The sequence below is a fragment of the Chaetodon trifascialis genome, chromosome 1, assembly GCF_039877785.1.
Source record: "Chaetodon trifascialis isolate fChaTrf1 chromosome 1, fChaTrf1.hap1, whole genome shotgun sequence".
Classification (NCBI taxonomy): Eukaryota; Metazoa; Chordata; class Actinopteri; order Chaetodontiformes; family Chaetodontidae; genus Chaetodon; species Chaetodon trifascialis.
The window spans coordinates 8,945,814-8,970,218 of NC_092056.1; the positions used below are offsets into that span (position 1 = coordinate 8,945,814).

General features: G+C 44.5%; 1 protein-coding gene across 3 annotated transcripts; it reads right to left on the minus strand.

The window, feature by feature from the left end:
- Positions 1 to 365: 365 nt before the first annotated feature.
- On the minus strand, positions 366 to 21,097 carry fn1b (fibronectin 1b). 3 transcript variants are annotated; one of them, XM_070983020.1, is made up of 46 exons: positions 20,957 to 21,097; positions 20,556 to 20,681; positions 20,107 to 20,244; positions 19,708 to 19,839; positions 19,140 to 19,277; positions 18,907 to 19,053; positions 18,592 to 18,774; positions 18,110 to 18,292; positions 17,720 to 17,896; positions 16,811 to 16,966; positions 16,550 to 16,678; positions 16,273 to 16,416; positions 14,951 to 15,072; positions 13,853 to 14,021; positions 13,594 to 13,770; positions 13,209 to 13,337; positions 13,015 to 13,104; positions 12,711 to 12,905; positions 11,305 to 11,583; positions 10,935 to 11,198; positions 10,753 to 10,847; positions 10,067 to 10,235; positions 9,786 to 9,872; positions 9,391 to 9,582; positions 8,176 to 8,454; positions 7,746 to 7,937; positions 7,547 to 7,636; positions 6,941 to 7,207; positions 6,698 to 6,814; positions 6,447 to 6,608; positions 6,198 to 6,353; positions 5,961 to 6,077; positions 5,338 to 5,607; positions 5,062 to 5,249; positions 4,890 to 4,977; positions 4,614 to 4,793; positions 4,409 to 4,498; positions 3,789 to 3,977; positions 3,613 to 3,702; positions 2,778 to 3,208; positions 2,537 to 2,675; positions 1,977 to 2,138; positions 1,763 to 1,888; positions 1,558 to 1,664; positions 1,343 to 1,438; positions 366 to 1,152 (listed from the first exon to the last, which is right to left on the minus strand). In XM_070983020.1, exons 1-46 carry the CDS (start codon positions 21,093 to 21,095, stop codon positions 1,075 to 1,077), a joined length of 7,374 nt encoding a protein of 2,457 aa, XP_070839121.1. In that variant the 5' UTR covers positions 21,096 to 21,097; the 3' UTR covers positions 366 to 1,074. The 3 variants fall into 3 exon arrangements, with proteins under 3 accessions (XP_070839121.1, XP_070839203.1, XP_070839283.1); XM_070983102.1 differs by lacking the exon at positions 20,556 to 20,681; XM_070983182.1 differs by lacking the exon at positions 8,176 to 8,454.
- Between the last annotated feature and the right edge of the window lie 3,308 nt (positions 21,098 to 24,405).

Sequence of the window (24,405 nt, forward strand, 5' to 3'; positions counted from 1 at the left end):
AAGCTCAGCCTCATGGAGCCGCTAGAATGACGAATAACGGTCTTGTTAACGACTTTGATGATACAATTTAAACTGTAGCATATTGAAATCAAGCGAATTGGTTTTGTAACCTCATTCTCCTTGAGATTTCTTACTGATCTCCTTTAATCCCATCCACTACATACCTTTATCTCATCTATTTAGTCTTTCAGGGGCCTTTTGTGCCTTTTTGAGAGTGGACATTAGAGATGGAAATAAAGGGAGAGCCCCTCAACTGCCAGAGCACCTCATCGATTAAGTCCTCTGCAAGCACTGTTGTATGTAATGCAAGACTACAGCACAATCTTAATCTTATTTACAAACAAGGAATAAACGTCACATTGTGGTTAGGTTTCAGGACCTCTCCAGCTTTATTAAAATAAGGGATTTCTTTTTGTCAAAGGTAGAAACAACTTTGGCACGGACAACAAAGTACAAAAATAGAACAGTTCAAATTCTCACATCCCAGTTCACACATTCACACGCTGAGATTAAAGGGATAAATTAGTAAAAAGACATTAGAGTTCAGAATGTGTCAATCACACAGTGCGACCCCTCAGGAACAAGAAGGGCTACAGAAAAGAGAAGCACATTTTCATGGACAAACATTTGTTAATGACTACATTGACATTCTTTAACACAGTGCTTGCTTTCTGACAGTTTCTGCCCTTTGATTAGGAAATGTTTCTCAATATTTAAATGGACGACAAATGCCGGTTTGACAAGAGGAAATCTGACAAGTCTAACTTCCACTGAAGCTCGCACAACTGCACAACTACGGTATGTGGAGGGAATGTTACACCAAAAAAACGTTCATGACTTTTTCCAGTAGAGCAAGAATTTAGAGACTTGATAGTCGACAGTGAAAAGACTGGCTTTAGAGGAGGATCACTGTGATCAGGCAGCAGGGCACCTTATGCTTAAACTCCTTTAACTAAACATGTCAGAAAGTGATAAGGCAGTTAGTTCAGTCGCAGACAGCATGGCTTCTACAGGGTGGGGCAGTGCAGCGATTGGACGGTGAGGGAGCGAAGCAGGTGTCAGGTGACCGATCGTTTACTCCCGGGGGTTTTGAGGAACGTGTGCGTCTGCCAGCAGGTCGGGTCGGAGGCACTCAATGGGGCAATGAATATTCTGGAGGAAGATTTGAAGAGGTGAGATCACACCAAAGTACAAACAAGTCTGTATTTCACTCTTCAAGCTACGCTTATTCATTGATATATTCAAACTTTCTATGACCGCTTAATCTTGGGACCAGAAAATGCTGAAAAAACCATGTAGCACAAGACAATATTCTAAATTATTTTACATTGGTTCTGCTCACCAATTTGCGTAGCGTGTTGTCTCCGTATCGAACAGGCTGCAGCAGACTGGCATCGACATCAGCGCCCGGTCTGCGGCAGTTCTCGCATCGCCAGCCCTGATGAAACAGACACAAGTGTTCATTAAAATGCTTCATGTATCTAAGAATGACCACGAGGTAACATATGGTTCACACTGAACATCAGACCCAAAGTCAGGGAGGGTGATGTGTCGTACCTGCTGTCCTCCAAAGCATGTGCAGGTGCAGATAGCTCCCAGGTACTCCTTCTGCCACTGGTTTCCCACCTGGTAGGTTTTGCCATCATCGTAGCACACTGAATCATCTGTGTGGGCAAATACATGCATTAATTCACAAGCTATTCCTTTATGTCTTTTTTTGAAACAATCAGAGAACATCTCTTTGGGTTTTAGGAGGCCTTACGTGGTTCACACTTGAATTCTCCTTTGCCATTTCCCAAGCAAGTGCAGCTCATCAAGTGACCGTTTTCTGCACGGCGGTCCCACTTCTCTCCAATGCGGTAGTTGTTGCCACTGTCATGGCACCACTCTTAATGATGGACAAAACAAAAGAGACGCCAAGTTAAATATATTCAAATTCCAGATATGTCTTACATAGCCCAGGAAAAATGACTTACTTGATGAGTCGCATCTGAAGTGGCCGCTGCCCAGGCCCAGACACTTGCACCACAGCTTGAACCCTGTCTCGGACATCCGCTCCCATTCACCACCAACATCATGGTAGGTTGCAGTGAAGGCATCATAACATGAGTCCTTGGTGGAGGGCACTCCCTCTGGGACTGAAGGAAAATGGGTGGGGAGAAAAATGTATGTAAGCCGACGAGTTTCGGCTTGGTCAACTCCTGCCCTCTTTTGAATTAACTTTTTTTCAGCTGTGATGTTTCTGATTTTCTCTGCCACTGAGGTAAACAAAGGCCATGTCCGCTACTGAGAATTTACAGTATCTGTTGAACCATAAGGTCTGGTTTGAGACACAGATGGAGTGAAAAGCTCCTTTATTTCACACGTCAGCAGGGAGTTCAGAAAAAGAGGTACCCAACAAATGAGGGTCTGAGCTGCCTCAGATGCTATTCTTCTGCACACAGGGGCCTCAAGTTAGCTATCAGGACTTGCTTTACACTAAATTTTGACTAAATCCAGTCTCATTTAGACACAGTAGTTGCTGAAGGACGCTTACTTGTGTTTCCAGCAGTGACGACCTGCTCCAGAATCTTGTGTTTGAGCGCCCCCAACAGAGCCTCCACGATCACATTATAGTTCGCTCCTGGGGTGAGTCCTATCAGGGTGGCAGTGGTGGCTGTGCCTGGCAGGCTGACCTGAGGAGGAAGAGAAAGAAAAGGTTTGTCCACGTGAAATTAGAGGTTTCATATGACTGATGAATATGGACTGGGCTGGAAGCCATGGCCCTCATCTCGTACCTGGAACATCTTCTCATTTACGTGTGTGAGAGGATAGCAGGACACCAGGTAGGCGTTGCTCTGCCTGTATGGCTTCCAGGAGATGGAGGTCTGAGTCTGGGCCTCCTGTGGCACTCCTGTCTCGTTATCATACCTGGAGCCGACGGGCGCATTCAGCTTCAGGATGGGCAGTCTGCGGCCCTCTGCATCAGGAAGGGGCAAAAAGACCAGGGGCTCACGAACTTGCCCATAGGGTGACTGTGGGCTGCCACTGTCTCCATTGTTGTTGTTGTTGTACTCAGTGTACTGGACATGCTGACCACTTTGCCCATCATGGCCACCGTTGCCCACTACCTGGACTCGGTTGTCCAAGTCAGTTTCAGGCACATCCAGCCTGTCACCAACACCTCCAGCGCGAGGGGGGAGAGGCAGAGGAAGCAAGGAGTCCGGTTCTGGGCGGGAGAGACGGGGTTAGGGAAGCAAGCAGGTTAGACGAGGGGGAAAGGCAGAGCTGCAGTAACATATCTCAGCCATCAGGGGGCAGATAAGCAGCATTGCTGGGGTACTACTTCATAGCAAAGTGTGTCTCAATAGAGTATTACAAACACACGATATTTTGAATGACATTTCTGGAGGCATTCAAAATAAAAGGGAGGATTATTGTTATTGAGCCTAACGCTGATTCACTGCACAGTTTATATCAAGGCCAAACATTTGGTTCAGCTGAGCAGATTAAAGCTGCCATTCAAAACCTGACATTTAAGAGGACCCATAACTTATCTGAATTTTGCATAATTTTTATCACCTGTACCATCACATTTATCACTGTACACAGCAGAAGTTTCAAAATACTCACGGGTCCTGATTTTGCCCACCAGAGGTGTGCTCCTCTGTGTGTTCTGGATGGCAATGATCTTGATGATGTACTCAGTGGCTGGTCTCAGGCCTGATGAGAGGGATGATTAGTAGTATTCATTATTTTGGTGACAGATACAAGACAAATATAAAATGAACCAGTTGACAAGTGCATACCGGATATGGTGGCATAGTTTTGGCCGGCGTGGGGTCGTGGGGTGAGCTCTCGTGGTGCTCCTCCCGACTCCTCGTAGGTGATGTAGTATCCTGTGATGTGTGTGGCAGGTGGCTGCCAGGTGAAGGAGATGGCAGTGGGGGTAATAGATGTGAAGCGGAGGTTGGTGGGAGACTGGACCACTGGTTCAGCTATGAAGAAAAGTATCATGTTAAGTCATATGATTGCACAGCTCCTTCTGGAGCCACAGAAAGATGTATACAACATGTCACCGATGCAGTAACACCCCCAAAGCCTGTAAACAGGATTTGATGTGTAAAATCAGTGAAGTTCCCCCTTTAAGAGCAACAGAGTTCTACATTGTGTGTCCATATTTTGAAAGAGTGTGCATCCACTGTGTATGAGTGCATTTTGAAGTGCTGTGCACCTTATTCTTCCTCTTTGTCTCTTTACATTGCTTGTATTGACACTGTACTGCACATACATTATGTAATGATAGAAATAAGACACCATCAAGTAGATTAAAATCAGCGTTTCTGCATATGGAAAAAAGAAGTAAATATAAGTTCACATTTTGAAGCCCGAAATACGTTCACAGTGGAGACACAGATTTGCAAAGTACCTGTTTGAATCATGAGGCTAAATGGGGCGCTCTTTGTGTTGCCATTCAGAGTATACAGGCTAACAGAGTACGTGGTGCCTGGCTGCAGACCTTAGAACAACAAAGATAACAAAAGCACATTGTTAAGACTGAAACATGAAAATCACACTCGTGTAAACCGTTTCCACCATTGTAAAGGTCTGTATAGCAGGACGGTGTGGTGTACCTGTGAGGGTGTAAGTGCTTGTTTGTCCTGGGATGGTCCTGCTGACGGTGGGGTGCGAGCCACCGATGGGCGTGGCGTCGATGAGATAACCAGTGATGGGTTCCACCTTGGAGCGCCAGGTCAGTGTGAAAGAGGTGTCCTTCACATCAGAGATACGCACACGGCGAGGAGGACTTACATCTGCATCGGGGAGGAATGGAAACAGACATGAGACAGAGCGGTGGACAATAAGTGCTGATGACAGGAAATGTGTCTATTTGTGGTGCAGCCAGTTACCCTGCTGTGTGGTCGTCTCTCCCTCCAGTGGCCTGCTGGTGACAGAGTTCTTCAGAGCGTAGACATGTATCTGATATGTGGTTGCCACCTACGGCACACAGACATACAGTTGATATTTACTCACTGGCTGACTCTGAATCCATGTAAATACTGAGACAGGAACTCTGTTTACCATGAGCCCTGGTACGACGACACGTGTGGTGTCCGGAGCAACGTTCATCTCTTTGGTGGGGCCGTTGATGTTCTTGGGGTTGACGACCACACGGTAGCCTGTCAGGCGTGCATTAGGGGCTCGCCATGAAACAGTGAAGGAGGAGGGGCCGACATCCGAGATCAACAGGTTGGTCGGTGGAGGGATTACTGAGAAGGCAAAGACACATTCAGAACTGGAGTCGGGGAATATATAAATTAAGTCGTGATTGTGTTCATGTTTTCTTTGTATTTCCACCTGTGGCCTGGGTTCCCACCAGCGGTGTGCTGGGTGTGCGGCCATGGAGGGCGATGACTTTAACCATGTACTCCGTCCCCGGGCGAAGGCCTCTCAGCACCACACTGTCCTGGTCACCTCTGGGTGCCGGACGCAGCTCCCTCTCGCCTTCCTCTGAGCTGGAGTACAGGATGCGGTATGATGTCACAGTACCATCTGGACTGTCCCATGTGATGCGCATGGAGGTGGAGTCGATGTCAGAGAAGGTCAAGTCTTTGGGACGGTCCATAGCTGCAGGACAGGAGGACACATTTCAGCTCTGAGCTGTTGTTTTTAATGAAAGAACGTGTGCTTCTGAGGACATACATACATCTTAAAGCAACACTTAAGATTTATTTCGTCTTAGTTGTTGTGAATTACTCTGATAGTGATACTGAAGCATTAACGTTGGCTTGGGTGGCAGGACTTTTGATCAGAGATCCGCCAATCAGCAGCCAGTTCATGAATGTGAATTAATGTTGTTGGTCATGGGTGATTTTTATATACGGTATTCTCCACCCTTCTTTTCCTTTACTTGTGCTGTATTTGTTGTTCTTGTTCAAGCCTTTCTTTGATAATTTTTCACTGAATTGAGTCAAACTAACCAGTGATAGCATTCTCCACTCTGGGGGAGGAGGGTTGTCCATCATTGCCCAGAGCATAGACACTCACAACATACTCAACAGTGGGCATGAGACCTGTGAACGTCAGCTCTGTCTGATCTGTAACAGAGGAGCAGAAAAAGAGCCAATGAGAAAAGGACACCCTGTTGGAAAAATATGAAATGATATATATAAAATAAACATGGCAGCTTGGTTCTGACCAGCTTGTTTTTGGCTTACCAGGGGCCACCACCTCGGAGTAGGATGGTCCCACACCATTCTTGGGAACACTGGTGATTCTGTAGCCTCTGATTGGTCCCTGAGCAGGAGTCCAGCGCACCGTGATGGCGTTGTCACTCACGTCAGTCAGCTTCATGTCAGTGGGGGGCTCAGTATCTAAAGGAGAGATGGACACATAATGAGCTTTAGATTTAGTGTAACCCCTTAACAGTTAGGTTTTAAAATGAAATATTTTTCATATTGCTGTACCGGTCTTGTGCGTGATGTAGACTGGGGTGTTGGAAGCAGGGCTGTCCCCTCTTCCAGTAACAGCGTAGACTGTGATGGTGTAGTCAGTGCCAGGCTTCAGACCAGTGATGGTGGCGGTGGTCTGAGTGCCTGGGATTGTGAACTCTTGAGGAGACTCGCCACCTGGACAGAGAGGGGAGAAGGGCTAAGCGTTAAACTCAGAACCTGGTTTCATTTTTATGGAAAATTGGAATTAAAACACGTGTACGGACTTGTTCCTCCATAGGTGATCCTGTAGTTCTTCACTGTGACAGAGGGGGCGTCCCAGCGAATAGTGATGCTGGTGGGGGTGGACGATGTTACCTCCAAGTCTGTTGGCGCATCGGAGACTGGAGAGGAAAGAGGTGCATTAAAACACTGCTATAAAAGCAATAAGAAAATTCAGGATTCAGCTGAGGAATGTCAGTAAGAGGAGAAAATGAGCGGTGACAGTGGTAACCAGTAGAGAAACTCACTGGTGGCTTGAGTGCCAGTCAGAGGCTGACTCTCCTGACTGTTGCTGACAGCATACACATATATCAGATACTCCGTCTCTGGCGTCAGTCCAGTCAAAGTGAAGTGATTCCTGGTTGGGGGCAGCCGCTCATCCATGGCCCGCCCGCCGCTCGTCTTCTGATAGCGGATGCGGTATCCGGTGATGGCAGAAGTCGGAGCCAGCCAGTGAACGGTGAAGGAGTTGGTGCGAATTTCAGAGAAGTCCAAGCCAGTGGGGGAGTCCAGAGCTGGAGGGAAGACGTCAGAGAATGAACCATGGCACCAATTCACAGTGATTTTTCTTTTTTTGTTTTTCATGACAGCCACCCACAAAACATGCATACATATGTAACCTTAGCTAACAATTGGCACCATGAATGTCGGTTATTAGATTTTAAGCCAATAGTACAGTACATAGTCTAATATACAGTATGCAGGCCAACTTTTAATTAAGACAAAGAATTTAACTTAAAAGAAGTAAGCATTTTTAGGCTATATTGCTGTGCACATGAGAAGATAAATATAGCCTCATGGGAACCTTGGCCCTTCCTTAAAGCACCCACTTTGGAAATCACTGGCATACTCACTTGTCCTCTGAGTCCCTGTGGCTGGTTCACTTTCTCGTTCACCGTACACACACACAACACTGATGCGGTACTCGGTGTTGGGCAGCAGGTCTGTGTGGAAATTACAGTTAGAATGCAAAGAAAAACAACTCATTTTGGACTTTAAAGGGAGCTAACTGTCAGGCATTTTTAAAGAGGCATGATCTTCATGTCGTCTTACTCTGCAGCAGGAAGGTGTTGGTGGCTCCGCCGACATTAACCTCCTTGATGTCATCATCTGTGGCCACAGGGTGGTAACGGATGACAAACCGAGAAATGTCGCTTGGTGTGGCAACATGCGGGACTGTCCATGTCACCCTAATGTGGTCAGGACCCACCCCTCCAAACTGCAGGTTGGTGGGAGCTGGAATGACTGGAGGAATGAGAGGTTAAAAGCTATAGCGAACACTGGAAAAGCAAAGAGGTTAACTGATAACAGTGGATTTACAATGACATAAAGAAAAAAATCATTGTCGTGAAGTTTCTGAAATTTACTGTAACTTTTGAATTTATCATATGTGTTAATAAAAGTGCTGTTTATGTGCTTTCATCAATTCTCTAAGATCAAAACCCAAACCCTCCCCAATGATGGAGTGAAAGAATTAAATCACCGGCTTGTGTTTGCTTTGTGTGTGTTGTCGGCTCGCTTTCCCCCTCTTCTGTAACAGTGAAGATACTGATGTCATAGTCCACGCCCGGCTCCAAGCCATGAATCGTGTAATAACCAGCCGATGCTTCCACCATATCTTGAAAAATTGGCAAGCTCTCGCCTGATGCTACTACCGTTATCCGGTAAGCAGTAATGGTAGTATAGTTCAGAGGGATCCAGCGCAGGCCAATGGTGGTGTCAGTAATGTCGACAAAGTCAATGTGACTTGGTGTGGGGATTTCTGAAAGGGTTAGGTCAGTTGCAAAGCGCAAGCAGAATTAGACAGATAGACTGAAAACCCACTGGTTACATCAAAAACAATCATTTCATTCCCAGGAAAGCAATCAGAAATCCAGCGTAACAGTAGCCATGCTGGATAGAGAAAATTACAAATTAAGTCATTACACAATCAGAACTTACTTTATAATTAAAGCAGTGATTAATACTTCTGTTCTAGGCATGCTCAGAAAATAAATAAATAAATAAAAATTCACCATCCCAGTTAATAAACTTGATCTCCATGCGTGGTAGGTTAGACAATGATCCTGTTAGTAGTAATATAATTCACGATGCATTACACAATATCTTTTTATTTTTACAGAGAGATTGCTCTAACTCACCAAGAATTAGGCCCCACCTTTAGCAGCTCCATGCAGCTTTTTAGCCTGTTTTAGCTCCTTGTTTTGGTTTTATAGCTCATTTGGGTTAGACCGCACTGCTCTCATAACTAACCTTGTTTCCAGCTGCATCCTATCTGCCCAGCACCACACAGCTGATAGGTAAAGTTAGCAGCTAGTTGGTGAAGTCCAACATCTAGCAAAAATACTAAGATATTTGTGGTGGAGACCAAAACGGAGCTCAAGTGAGTGTTGAACTTGATTTTTGAGGTGGCCATCCAGTGGGCTGATAATGTTGTGTCTGTGAGGTCGTTTCAAAGTTATCCTGCATTCCATCTTTTCTTTTCTTTTGAAACTGCACCAGTTTCAAAGAGAAAGTGTTCAAATGGAAAATATTCCAGCATGAAGACGAATGTAAGGGTGGGAATGCTGAAAATATTATTGTAAAGACTGGAGGTGAAATATTGTAGTTGGCTCTTGTTTGACTTGCTTTTGATGGCAAATCTTACTCGTGTTCAGTTTTGTGTTTGACGTGTGAATGCTTTGCTGGTGGCTCCTACCTGGTGTGACAATAGTAGACACAGGCACACTTTCCAAATGACCCTTGGTGGTGAATACACTGATGTTGTACTCTGCCCCAGGATTCAAGCTCTCCAGCAGGCACGAGGTTTGATCAGCTCGGACAAACTCTTCCAGGGAGTTTCCTCGCTGGCCGTTGGTCGGCGTGCTTGTCACTCTGTAGCCTGTGATGCCTGCAGAGGGTGGGGGAACGTGACAAATACGGAGGAGATGGAACATAATGTCAAGAGGTTTTTGTAATTTATGAGTCACTGTGAGAAATGAGAAGGAAATACCGGGAAGAGACATTTGTCCTGGTGAAAAAAAATAACATTTGAGGGCCAAGGTCTAGACTTGGCGTGATCTAGTGTGCGTGGGGAGCACAGTCAATATTTACCTGGTGTTTTGGAGGCGACCCAGTGGACAGTGAGATCTCCTGCGTCCGGGCTGGACTCCACTCTGAGGTCAGTGGGAGGAGACAGGGCTGCAAGGAGAAGAAAGCAGACCATGGCACAGACATGAGAAGCTTGATTGGATGCAGAAGTAGCTTCTTACATAAACTCTTGCCAAATGGTAAGAACAGTACTGTGTGAGCCCACAGTGATATTAAATCAATCTGCCATACGACTTCTTTTATATGGCCGTCTTTTTCTCAGCCTAAGTTAATTGGATACGCACAAGTGACAACATTGCGGGTGATGGGGCTTCCACGGGTGCGTCCGTTGAAGATGGGCTGAACGCTGTAGGTGTACTGAGTTCCAGGAATCAGACCAGGGATATAAATACGTCCAGAGTCAGAGGTCTCTTCCCTGGGAGACTCGCCTTCCTGGCTGGGAAGGACAGACAGCTGGGGAGAAAGAGGCAGACATGCGGAGATCAGAAACCTGGAAAATACACCTAAAATACACCACAGCAAAGACATTAAATCAGCATTAACTGATTTCTTTAGTCACCTGGGGGCAATGCAACAAGCTGTAAACACAACATACTATCACCTTAGAAAAAATGTTAAGCTATTGCCTATTTACATATCTAGTAGACACAGAGAAATATCAGCATTTATTTATGGTCAGGTGTCAGGCCACCATGTCAGTTTAAATCCAGTATTTACTCTCCTTTTAGCTCTGTTTTGCTAAAATGAGGGAAGTATCTGGCTCTTTAGCTGCTAAATCCTCCACTATGTTCACGAGCTAAACGCTAACTGTGTCCGTCTGCCGTCTGGTGGCGGGTCACAAAACCAAAACAATGAGCTAAAAGATGCTAAATGGCTCCACAGGGGCTGACAAGAGATGCAGAGTAAGGTGATAATTCTCTGTGGGTTTGTCACTATGAGTAACCCCTGGCAAGATGATGCAGGTGTCTACCTTGTAGCTGAACCTGCGGACAGGTATCCAGGTGACGATGATAGAGGTGTCAGTGACTTCAGTGCTGAAAGGAGGAGCATTTCCCATCTCAGGGTCTGGGGGAGGACAGAATGGGAAAATGTTAAATTCAATGAAATATTTTTACTCTACTCTGCTTGCGTTCTGTTTCTCTTAATACTGACTGGTGGTAAAAACCGTAGTGACGCCTTCGCTGAGCTCATTGTCCAGCTCAGAGTGGAGGGTGGCTTTGTACTGGGTGTCAGGACGTAAGTTTCTCAAAGGGTACTGGGTGACCCTGCCCGGGATCCTCTTCTCAATGGGGCTGGAGCCCCCGGTGCTCAGGAAGAGACGATAGCCAGAGATGACAGCACGAGGAGCCTCCCAGATGACCAATGCACTGTCATGGCCGATGTCAGTGAAATGCACATCGGTGGGTGAGTCGGGTTCTGGAGGGGTTAGAAAAATTAACACATGTAAGGCGGATAATCTCTGATGTTTTGTTGTAATCCCTCTGTGTCTAACTTGGGCTCCTTTGTCCATGGTGATACTTACTGGTAGACTTTTCTCCCACAAGCGGCTCACTCTCCACACCACCATTGATGGCGTAGATGTAGAAGCGGTACAGTGTGCCCGGCTGCAAGTGAGTCAAATCGGCATATGCGTTGGGTGAGATGGGCAGCGGCAGGGGTCTTAAATCAGCGCCATTAGCACCAACAGGGGAGAAGGTGACCCTGTAACCTGTCACCTCGCTCGGTGGACCGGTCCAGGTGATGCTGATCTTTACATCTGAGACATCATAGAACTGCAGGTCCGTGGGTGCCGGGACCTCCTCTGTGGACAGGAAGTGGTTGATGGATTGATTGATTGATTGATTAGAAGTATAGTCGGAATCAAAAATATCTATCCTTTTTTTGACCACTAGTAACAGTAGAGAACAAAATTTTTATAGTGCAACATACGTTTAACGTGTTGTTACATGCATGTTGTACAATCACAATGTGATTTGGGGAGAAGCACTGACTGTTAACATAGCTGTTTAAAAACACCCCACAGGGCACCTTTAACTTAGCTGTGTAAGTACTGTACATAGCTTAATTAGAAATGCCAAATCCAGTAAAATAATATAAAAATCTGTGTTGTGGCAGCTTTGCAAAAAATCTGTAACTTAAAAAATGTAACGGCTTTAACAGTTTCCAGGCTGAGATATTTACAGATCTGAATAATAATGGCTCAGATAAAGCCATTCTCTACAGCATCTGGTTTTGTTTCTCCAGCATAATAAAACAGTGCATTCTGCCTTGCCAGGCAAAGGAAGGAAAGAGGAAGAAATGTAAATTTAAGATACACTGAGGATTTATGGAGAGAGAGAGAGAGAGAGAGAGAGAGAGAGAGAGAGAGAGAGAGAGAGAGAGAGAGAGTGAGAGAGTGTGTGTGTGTGTATGTGTGTGTGTGTGTGTGTGTGTGTGTGTGTGTGTGTGTGTGTGTGTGTGTGTGTGTGTGTGTGTTGTTATGTGGGTGTGGGCTGTACATGCATGCCTTCGTAAGTGTTCTAACTACGTCTGAACAGGTGTCTCTCTTGAAGAGAGTTTATTAAAGGGCCGCAATAAACTAACATGAAGATAAGAAGTCTCTGAAGGCATATTACAGATATATATATATGTATATATGAAAGCATATTTTGACAAAGCAGTGTTTTGACAAGCTCAGTCTTTCCCAAACACTGGAGAGCCCTTCCTAAATCCCCATGGCCCTATAAGGAGTCTTCAGCTGCGAGTATAAAGTGCTCAGCCAAAAGACAAAGAATGATCCAAAAAGAATAATTCACCATCTAAAGAACAGAATAACATACTGTGAATCTTTTACTAAAACAAAAAGTCTGCCATTAGTTTAAGTTACGAAGTGTTAAGTTACATAATTTACGAAGCAGTTTTCATTAGCATCTGTTTAAAAATGTGTACCTGGTAGAGGAGATCCGGCTGTGTTGACCTGAACAAAGACAGGCTCACTCTCCTGGTCCTCCTCTACAGCATAGATGCTGATGTTGTAAAGAAGACCGGGGAGAAGGTCAACCAGGTTCACTGAGGTCTCCGACTCTGGCAGGATCAGCTCAGTGCTGCTGCCTTCCACCGATGGCGTGTACACCACACGGTAACCTGACAGGCACGAATACACAGTTGCACACAGACAGAATACAATGGATCTCTATTTCAAGCTACTAATTCAAACCACATATAAACACACATACAGAGACAAGTTTCTTACCAGTAATGGGAGCCTGAGGCCTGGACCAGCTGATCCGGATGGAGGTCTCTCCCACCTCATCGACTGCATGCTGAGCAGGGGTGTCAGGAGCTGAGGAAAGGAAAAGAATGGGAGTCATTCATGGAGCATTTTGCGGAAATATGTACAAAATTTGCATAATCCTGATATTATACTGAGGAGGTGGATTCTCCCACCTGTAGTCTGTGAGGTAGTCAGAATGAGGTTTGGCTGTCCCTGATCTGGAAGCTCGTAGACGTTGACGTTGTACCTGCGTCCTGGCAGGAGGTCACTGATGGTGACAGAGTTGGCTGTGAGAGGAACATCTGGAGAAGCAGATAAAGGGTTAGTTAATACACATACCAGTATATTTGCTCCATGTGTAGTATGAGTTTGCTGTGCACTTGCAAGTGAATGAGGAGGGCTGCTCAACAGCAATATTGGATTTTTATTTGAGTTTTCCATCAATGTGGTTAAGTACCTTAACTCGCCAGGTATTTACTTGGCTATACTTCAAGGGTTTGCGTCAAGAGTGTTCAATTCTTTACATGCGAGATTTCAGTGATGATCAAAGGATCTCACCCAGGACTTTCGGCTTGGCCCCTTCCTCACTGAGCTCATACTCCACCCTGAAGCCAGAGATGGTGGAAGAGGCCGATGTCCAGGACACGACGAAGCTGTTTGAGGTAATTTCTGTCACCGACTCAGAAGTGTCCACCACAGGAGCAGGCTGGTCCGTCTCTCCCTCTGATGTTTCCACTTGAGATATAAAGAGATTTTTCTGTGAGTATTTCTTCAGATTAATGGCATTGAGAGAATGTCACTGCTTAAATCTACTCACAAGAACCGTGGGTCGTGGTGAAATCGAAGCGCGTGACCTCGCGGCGTCCGTAGCGCAGGATGCTGATCAGCTGACCTTCGTAGGTGACACCTGGACGCAGCCCACTGATGGTGTAGGAGTTGAGGTGGCCGGGGACGTTGACCTCCCTCCAGGGGGCACGGGCATTTTTCTACCAGACGGAGCAAAAAGATAAAAATTTAATGAGACTTAAGTCAAGTTTTAAGAGCGTAAAGTATAAACTGAATTGCATCTTCATTTGCTGATGAAGATTACGCTTTTTCCAAGCTCAGGTGACCTCTGAACCTCAGCTTTTCAGCCAACATGGACAACAAATGCACAGGAAAAAAATGGAAATTTGAACATTTACATCAGAGCTAGACAAACTCCATCTGCTGATGAATACCATGTAACATGACCAAAAGCATCAGAACAGCTACTAAATGGACCTATGTTGAGATTGTTGGGATGCTTAAATCTTTAAAGTAATTAAAGATTTTTGACAGCACAGATATGATAAAGTTGATTGAAAATATAATGTGAAATTGACAAGATTTACTGGAATCCTTAATTAATTCACAAAATCAGGGCTTCATATGGTAGCCTGTTTATTTTGGACTGGGCAGAGACTCATTTGCTGCCACATCCTGATTTGGGAATGTTTAGACTGGCTTAGCACTCTGTTGGAAAGCTGCAAGCCCTCTCAGCAGGAGGACCAGATGAGAGCTTTGAGTGACTTTGCAGTCCAAAATATACAAACCCCTTCAGCGGAAATCTTTTCGACTACAGCATTTCGACCAGCTTGCCAGTCTTTGAGGTCTTCAAAGAGAAAAAGATGCGTGAGAAAAAAATCACAGGGAAGGGGATATTTTCTTTGGAATCTGCTAAAAACTGTGTGTGTGTAGACTGTAAAGGCGACTTCATGTACCCTCTCATCACCTTGTTTGTCCATGCTCAAACTCCAACATTACCAAAAGCACTTGACCTCATTCAGACTGTTTGCTCACCAGTCAGCAAATTCAAAAAAAACACCCCTTTGAGAAGAAAATGACTAAAATCACTTACGAAAGCAACGTCTGCCTTATGAACCAAAAGACTCACAATTCTCCACTTGAGGATGTACTGGGTGATGTGGACAGATGAAGGGGGGTTCCACTGAATGGGGTGGGAGTCTGGCTGTTTCCCTGCCTCTGTGATGATCACCTGGACGGGTCTGTGGCCGTCTGAGGAGTTAGAGGAAGGATTGAGGGGAGGACATCAGGAGAGAGCGGAGCAAAGCTGCTATTAGCAATGAGAAAGAGACTCACACGTTGTCAAAGACATATAATAGAACAGCGTTACCTGTAGAGAGTGTGGGTGAGTGTTAGCTACTTTATGGTGAGGCTCTGTCAGGCGGGTTCATCTTTCTGGGACAAAACCAAACCACCAGACGATGCTAAACCAGCTCAAACACCCACTGACATTTTACAGTGTGACATAACACCAGAGCACTATATTCATCACAGTTTGTCTAGCCTCCGTACCCCCAAGAACACACACTTCAAACTGCCTGCTGTGCACTCAACCCACTTTCCTTTGCCACTGGTCATAGTGAGAGTGAGATGTTGCAACTGTAACTTTTTTAAGTCAATGTTTGATTGAAAACACACAATGTGCTGCAGTACAAAGTACCACATTAAGCAACCCAATCCAGAGGGAGATATTGTAGGCAGGAAGTGTGCATACAGCAAACCCCTCCCTCTCCTCTGCAGGTCAGTACAACACCAGGCGGGGGACGAAAAACCTCTCCAAATACAAAGACCAAAGGGAAGACGCGGGTGACGTGATTGGCCGACACCTCTCCATTTGTGGGACTTCAAAGTCGAGACTCCAAACCCCCGCTTCCCCCCACTAACCTGGCAAGCGAACTTTTCATTTCAGTGACGTGTGATGGGAGGTTAGGTGTAGGTGAGAGGAGGGAGGTCAATAACAGAGCGGAGTTGAATGAGTACAGCAAACACAAATTAAGCACTAACAGCTGTCTGGCTCAGTGGAAACCTGCAGGAGTTTTGCAGGATTTAGGATTTAAATCTCCTGCCCCCGTTTCAGCCTCAGACCAGCCTTTGTTATCACAGTTGTTTCAAATGGTTGATTTATTACAAGCAGATCCTCCACAAATGAGAAAATAATGGTGTTAAAGCAGTTTGCCTTTATTTGTTTCTATTTTAACAAATTTGTATCAGCTCCTGTTTGCACTCACTAACTTCCTGTTATCACTGGATTACTTAAATTCTGACAATTATGAGGAAAAAGGAAGATATGAAGTTAGAGGGAGCCTCTTTTTCTATGATTTCTATGTGGATTTATGAATGTTTATCCGTTAGGGATATCAGAGGTATACCAGTGAAAGCTGAAGTCATGCTTGGAAGGATTATGTTTCCTACCTTGGTAGGTCTGCTGAGGTTCACATCTCATCTCTCCGATCCCATTGCCATAGCAATAACAGCGATAGTGGATGCCATGGATGGCTTTGTCCCAGGTCTCTCCAATCTGGTAGAACGCCCTGGTTTGTGGTTCCTGACACTGATCTTTTGTTGAAAACAGAAGAAAACAAATGTCATCATTGGACGGGACGGAGAAGGACGGGGTGGTAATTCTCAGATGAAAAGTGCATTAGCATTTTAATTCTCCAAGAGCTGAGCTAACGAGCCATGAACATACCGATAGCGTCACACTTCCAGCGTCCACGTCCCTGTCCATAGCAGGTGCAGTTCATCATGTAGCCCTCGTTGTGCCGCTTGGAGAATTCCTGGTTTACTTCATAATACAGCCCATCAACAATGCATTGATCTGGACATGTAAAAGAAGGAGTCAAGTCAACAGAAAACCTTTAGGCTTTGTTGTCGCATTACACTACAACACCACTGTGACTACTTCAAGACAATATCAAAAAGACTTCAAGTTTTCTTTTTGCTCTCTGACCTCGCAGTTGTGAGTAAGCAACACAGCTCCACTCCCCACGGCCGTTGCCCAGACATGTGCACTCCATCATGTGACCCATGACATCATGGCGTTTGTCCCACTTGTCGCCTATACGGTGCATCACTCCATCGTTGGTGGTGCACACCTCTTCATGGGCTGCAGATAGAAAAAATTAAAAAGTGAAAACAAAGACTTTGCTCTGTGTGCTTGCAGTGTGCTCTCCTCAGGCCAGTTAGCCCACTGTCACGACTATGTGTGCAATCAAATGCTGACCCTGTGCATTAGGGGCATTCTCTCTGGGTCCCTCCCTGCATCCATGGCTTCAGGGCACTCTGAACGCCTTTTCACCCGCAGTCCTCTGCCCATGAACAGCCCTGATAGAGTCACTACTCTTCCATGACCATAAACCCTCTCTCCTTTGAACACCAGCTATTTAGTCCCCAATTGAGTAAGTGACCCATGCAACCAAACAGTCATTAACATCTGACAACAAGATGAGAAAAAGACCAAAGCATTTAGTGTAATTACATCCCATATGAGCAGTATATCTTTAGCATACTAGTTTAGTATTGTGTTTAACATTTCTGATGATAAATTGAGTGAAAGCCACACATCAAATGCAACTTTCATCTTTCACTTTCTCATGGAGAGTTTGATGAGAAGATTGATAGTCATTCAATACTCCCTACATAACACACAGTAATTCATTATAGTGAGCAGTAAATTGAGATTTCAGACACTTATATATGCCATCACTCACAGATGCAGATTCACACAACTGTAATTTGAACCTCTGTAAAACATGAAACATTGCATTGTAGGATTGACAGCAGGAAGTCGTGAACACTCCTGATTTGAAATGCATGGTGTGGAACAAACAAGGCAGCACACACACACAAGCACACTGACCAGCCATGGGGCAGAATCCAAACCGCTGCTCTGTGTCGTAGTCATGGGTGGTACCACACCACCTCATGCCATCACGGCGCCCATCGGAGGTGCAATCGGTGTAGTTGCGCCCACTGTAGAGGAAGGGGAAGTGGCACAGTGCGCCATTGGAGTTTCCACCTCGTGTCGCCACAATAGCTGGAATAGAGAGCGAAACACAAGAGTTACAACACATCTTTGATCTGGGAATTAAATTTCATTACAGGTTTTACAAACTTTATAATGGTAAGATATTGTGAGGGAATCTTAAATGAACTGGTAGTGGATGGCACTGACTGGCAAAAGCTGTTATTCAATAAAAGGTCAGCTCAGAAAATTCACAACACACACATCCATCATCCTGAGTCTCACCATTCTTCTCAGTACAGAAAGAGTACTGCTGGTCTTTCTCATAGTCTGAGCCAGTGGAGCACCAGAGCTGCCCATCTGTGCGTCCATCTGAGGTGCAGGAGTAGTAGGTCTTTCCCATGAAGACGAATGGGAACGCGCACGGCTGGCCGTTAGAGTTGCCGCCGTACACCTGGTTCTTGGCCTCTGCATACAGGAGATGGAAGACCCAGGAAATTACAATTATAGCAAAGGCAAAGTGTGTCTAATGTTGATGATTATTTGAGTGTTGTGACATGAATCAGGGCTATCAAACGTATTTTGCATCAAGGAATCCCAATAAGAAAAATAACAGAGAAACATAAGAAAGCATTTTGTCTTGAAGAATATCCTTTAACAGGTTTTTCATTTGAAAAAACTGGATGAGTTAATCAAGAGTACAAATCACCATAATGACTTGTTTTTCACAGGAACCCCCGCTTTTCCTCCCTCCGTCCTGTACTCACCCCACTCCTGACAGCTGACCCCATTGCCCAGACAGGTACAGAGCATCTGCTTGTTGCCCTGGCTTCTGAACCAGCGCTGCCCGTCGTAGTAGGTGGCTCCAGAGTCTGTGCGGCATGTCCCCTCGAGGGGGGCCTCGAGCTCCTGCTGAGAATGGGTGGGGGTCACCACAACAGCGCCTGTGGCTGTAAACCAGCAAACAGAGTGAAAGAATAATGAATGTCTGTGACTGTGAGAGGATCAGAGTGAAGCTTTAGCCATTTTTAGCGAATCTGAACTTCAGCAAGAGGTTTTGTTGTTTAGGTTTTGAGTCTCACTTCTGCCTGCGTTGTGCCTCTCACACTTCCACTCTCCACGGCCATTTCCTAAGCACTGACACTGCACGATGTGCCCACTTGTGTCCTTCTTGTTCCATGTGTCTCCGATACGGTAGGACCTCCTGGTGTCCTGGTCGTTGCAACGATCTGGTTGGAGAACAACAGTGGTCAACAGCCATCGCTCCAGCGTTTAAAAGTGTGTGTTCACGTGTGCGTGTTAATACTCTTCTTACTCCTTGAGGTGCATGTGATGCGTCCATTTCCCTCTCCCAGACAGGTGCAGTCCAGCATCATCCAGCCTTGGTACGGTTTCTCCCAGGTCTCTCCCACGACGTACGACGATGCGGCGTTGTTGTCGTAGCATCGCTCCGCTGCACAGAAAACACAGGAGAGCCTTCAGTTATTGTGTCAGTTTGTCACATGATACTGTGAAATCACAGCATCTCAATCACCCCAGACCTTTCCAGGAGAAATGAAGCAAGTGAAAATCAATAGCTGTGGCGTAAGATGGGCAAAGTGGAGAGGCATGCTCTCTCATATACTTACCTTATTTGCCTTGACTGTTGTCAAATATTTACAATGGTATCAAATATAGTCATGCTTCTGAGAAACGGTCCTGTCTGTAAGTGTGTGTGTGTGTGTGTGTGTGTGTGTGTGTGTGTGTGTGTGTGTGTGATAGCAGCTGAATACACAAGCGTGCTTGTTTAAGTTTAAGCTACAATATTTAACATTTATCTGCATTCCAGGCTTCATATGGAAAAGTGGTGCCATCCTGGTTGGTTATGTGGCGAAAGAACTCACCCACAGGTTTGCAGGTCCACTCTCCCTTGCCATTCCCGAGACACACACACTCCAGCATGTAGTCAGCTGTGTCATGAGGCCTCTGCCAAGTGTCCCCGATTTTATATGACCTCCCACCTTCATGGCAACGATCTGTGAATGACAAATGTAGGAGTTCCACTCAAGAAGTGCCCATCTTTCATTCAAAGGTTATCTTCAATCATAGAAACTGAAAACATCCTGAGGTAATGCTATTTGTTTCCAATGCATTAGGGAAGCAGGGGACACAAGTGCCACTTCAGTTTGCACAGTTTGCATTGTAAATCACTAACATTTCTTTAGAGCTTTTTTTTTTTTTTTTTTTACCATGCTTACTGTTTATTTTTCAACTGCAGAAAGTTTAGTTGTGTGGTTACTCACTTGCAATGGTACAGCTGATCTTGGCCCGACCGGAACCAATGCAGGTGCAGTCCCACATCATGCCGTCCTTCGGTCTCTCGTAGGTTTCACCGACGCGGTATGTCCGGTCATTGTACTTATCATAACAGGACTCCTCCACTGAGAGAGAAACAGAGGAAACACTGGAAGGTTAAGACATTGTTATTGTGGAGCTGTGGTGGATATTTCTCTTGCTGCGTAAAGACGCACAGATTTTTTTTTTTTTTTTTAAGTAACTCAGGTCTGGTGTTTTTAAAGCTTAGTGTGATTGACTATTTTATTTTGGCGCTGACACAAAAGTTGTCAATCAAGTGGTGATGAGGGAATTATCCCAAACCACAGTCAGTTTTCACTCGCTTCTAAATGTGAAAAGTGAGCGCAAATGTCGTGCTAAGACATTTCTCTATTCAACCGGTTGGTCTCTCACTGACCTTCAGGCTTAGTTTTACATTTGATGCCTGCTGCTCCATTGCAGGTGCACACCAGTGTACTACCACGGTAGGGTTTCTCCCACTGATCATTCGGTCTGAATGATCGACCGTTTTCCTCACAGCCGACTAGAAATCATATAAGAATATTGTTACATAAAGATTATTAAACATTTGGACCGTAAAATGTCCATTAAAGTTCTGGTTGATTTGGGTCATATCACAAGAAAAACAAATCCAAATTAATGCAAAATCAAATAATTAGCTGTGGAAAAGTTCGTGTAAACTCAGTAGCATTTATTGGTACAACACGCACTAGAAATTATTTTCTAATGCAGGAAAAAGTTATTACATTTTTTACACATTAACATTCAGAATACTTTAATGAAAGGCCTTGTACCGACCTGGTGTAAGAGCCGCTGCGTCGTGGAGCTCAGGATACACCTGATACTGGCCACTTTGTCTTTTCTTCTTTGGCAAGCCGTGGACCGCGCTGCTTACGCACAGCGCAACCAGTAACCCCGTCAGTGGGCTACCGGTCATTTTGTGAATCTCGAGGTAAGCAGAAAAAGACTAGTAAAAAAAAAAAAAAAAACAAAAGCAAAGTTTTATAAAAAAGAAGCGAGTGCAAGGCTTAGGTTTAGCTTGGAGAAATAATTTCTGTCCCTTATTATCTGCTCCCCGCTGCCGCCTCGCAGCTGGTGCGCCAGACTGAGGAGAGGGGTGCGCACTGGTTTTATACCGGGACGCACCGCTGCAGCCTGCTGAAGGGGAGGGCTTTAAGTGGAGCTTGGATGAGTGTGAGCAACACTGACACTCGACACTTCACTTTCAAAGAACTTTAAAGAAGCCACAAAACGAGAAAAACCGTGAAGTTATAAAGATGAATGAGCGTCTGAAGTCTGTTCGTTTCAGAAACGAGTTCAGGTGGGATGGCACCAGGATCCCAGATGCCTGCTGTGATGGAGAGATGAATGCAGGGGGTCAGAGAAAAAAACGATAAACTGTAATATTAATAAAGCAACGCAAAGGACACTACAGAAACCTCAGCTGAGGTTTGGGAGTGTTTGAGATTAACTCTCAAGTTGATTAACTTTGCAATGTGCACATATCCAAAGCCATAACTAAATGCACCTTGTGAGTATTTAAATCCCTGTGTCACAGTGTGTATCCAGACAAAGGGACTCAAACACATTATATACATATGTGTAGATAAGACTTATCATATCAATCTCAATTTAAAAACATGATTCAGCAACCACAAAATGCATCAACATCATAAATATTTGGTATCGTGCTCTGACTTAAAGCTTCCCAAATCACAAAATGTCCCTCCAGCTATGGGATTGGGATTTGTGCAACTACTGGAAACAATAAATTGTACGTTATTACAGATCATTTGGAGGCTGATGGTAGCACATGAGCAATTGCAGCATGTGTACTTTGCTGAATCCCTGATGAGTAAAAGCTTCCAGTGTCTGCACACTTCAGCTTGTTGATGAATGAGGAAGAGCGTACAGTAACTCCAGACTCTCTTCTGCTGCCGTCCAGACAAGAGTTCACCGTTATGTATTTTTGTCCATGTTGAGAAATCAGTCTTAATTTTCTTCAGACCGCCTGCTGAGTCATTGCTTACTGGCAGTTTTTCCATAATTTCCTCTCTTAAAATCAGTTACATTTTTTTTTAAAAACCACGCTGACCATTAAATCTCTGAAAGATGTTTTGCAAAAACGTATTAACTGAATCTGAGCCGAATGCAATCAGTAACACATAACACCTCAGCCAGTCGTACCTCAGATTAACTACTTGAATTCAGGTGTTTCCGAGTTTCCTCCAAAACTCTTGTGAAATGACTTCAGTTTAGATTTTAAACAATGATCACACATCACATTTAAAGGTGATTTTGTTCCTGTGCTTCACAGATGAAGCTTTATAACTCTTAAGATTAGCAAGATATTCATGAATGCTGCAGTTTATGTGGCTACACCTTTGCTTTTAATGGATTATTCCAGGTGTATTGCACAGTATTTTATACACTTTTCCTTGTCATGAAGCCCAACATATTATATTTTGGATTTTTTAACCTTGGGAATTTAGAGAGTAAGATTTTTTTGGAATCTGTGGTTTCACTTGACATTTCATGGTTGATGGTTATGTACCCAGTGAAAGTCTGTGGGGTTAATTTCTGGCAAGAATTATTTCAAAATCAATGTCCAGAAGGTTGAAAAAAATCTAAAAACAACCACAGCATCCTGCCTCGGTCATGCCATCGTGCAAAAGCTGCTGCTTCCTCTGAACTCACTCCTGGTTTTGGTCTGGAGAGCCACTACTGTGTGTGTGAGACAGCCGTGTAATGATTCCTGTCACAGAACTTATGAACTGAGGGCTGAAGAAAGAAGCAGATGGTTTTGGGGAAGCAGAGGAATAAAACAGCAAAAACACTGTCCTTGTTTTTAAAGTGAGTGCAAGTGAGTCAGAAATCTCTCCTGTGTGGAAAACTCCGTCACATACTTTCCACTTGTGAAACAGCGCCAAACTGTGGAAGATCAAGACACGGGACAGTTTCAAGCCGCAGGAGTTTCACAGTCACTGATGTTATACAACGCATTCGTCCTGAAATGTGCACTTTTGCAGTATAGGGGAGGAACTGGTGTAAAAGAACGTCTAAATATTTGTGAACAAACGAGACATTCAGTTCGTACGCGAGTGGTGTATTTGGGGCATGACTTAATTTCCTGGGCTGTTAGCTCTCACTATCATATTTATGAGCTGTCTCCGTCAAAGCCTCTGGAAGGCAGCCTGGCTTTTATCAAAGTGAACGACCTCGTCTCTCCTTTCTCTGTCTCTGTTTTCCATACGTAACATCTATATTTCAACAAAGACTCACCTCCACATCACAGTGATTTTTTGTTTGCCTTAAGTGTGAGTGATTTGTGGGGTGGAGGGAAAACCTGATCTGATAATCCTTTGAGGCACTGCAGCTGATATTACTGCAGAGTGTTTCTATGATCTAGTGTTTTAGATCTGGCCTTTTTTTTTTGCAGTTGGTCATGCTTTTCCTTTATTATCAAAACAACACTGAAACTTCCTTGAGATAGACAGTTGTAAGGAACACGGCATCTGTATTAACTGCTGTCAAAGCTGCATTACATTAGCATGGGAATGAAGTTGCAACCTTGACCTAAACAGTTTCTGCAACTTAATTTTCACACTGTGCTGTTGGGGAAATTCTTAAAAAACACTATGCTATGCATTCAAAGGTGAGTTATGATATAAAGCATATGTAATTTTAAAAGACAAAGTTTGTTAGGAAATGCACTTATTTACTTTCTTGCTGGCTTACCACTATGACATCTGTGCGGCAAATATGAAGCTACACCCAGCAGCTGGTTAGTCTAGCCTAGCACGAAACTAGAAACAAAATCCAGATCCAACCACTTCCAAACCTCACTAATTAAAAGAGCACGCCACCAATATTGCATTCCTAGAGCACTGCTGGACTCATGATGTTTAAGTAGTTTAAAAAAAACAAAAAAACAAACAGAAATCAATATATTGACAGCTGGGATAGGCTCCTAGTCAGGTATAGACAATGGATGGATGGATGGATGGTTGGAAATCAGTAGAATTAGAGATATAATTTTCTTTTTATTCCATCCATTATTTTGTTGTCAGAACCTGGTGCCTACACTACCCACAATGCAACATGACTGCCAAAACCCAAAATACTTTCATTTTCAATCTTGTAGTCTTCAGTCCCAACTGATGCTGACATCCCATGACGGCATTCATCAGATTTTGCACAGCTCCCCCTCGAGCCACAAACAGCTTTATACAGCTTTTTTCCATATG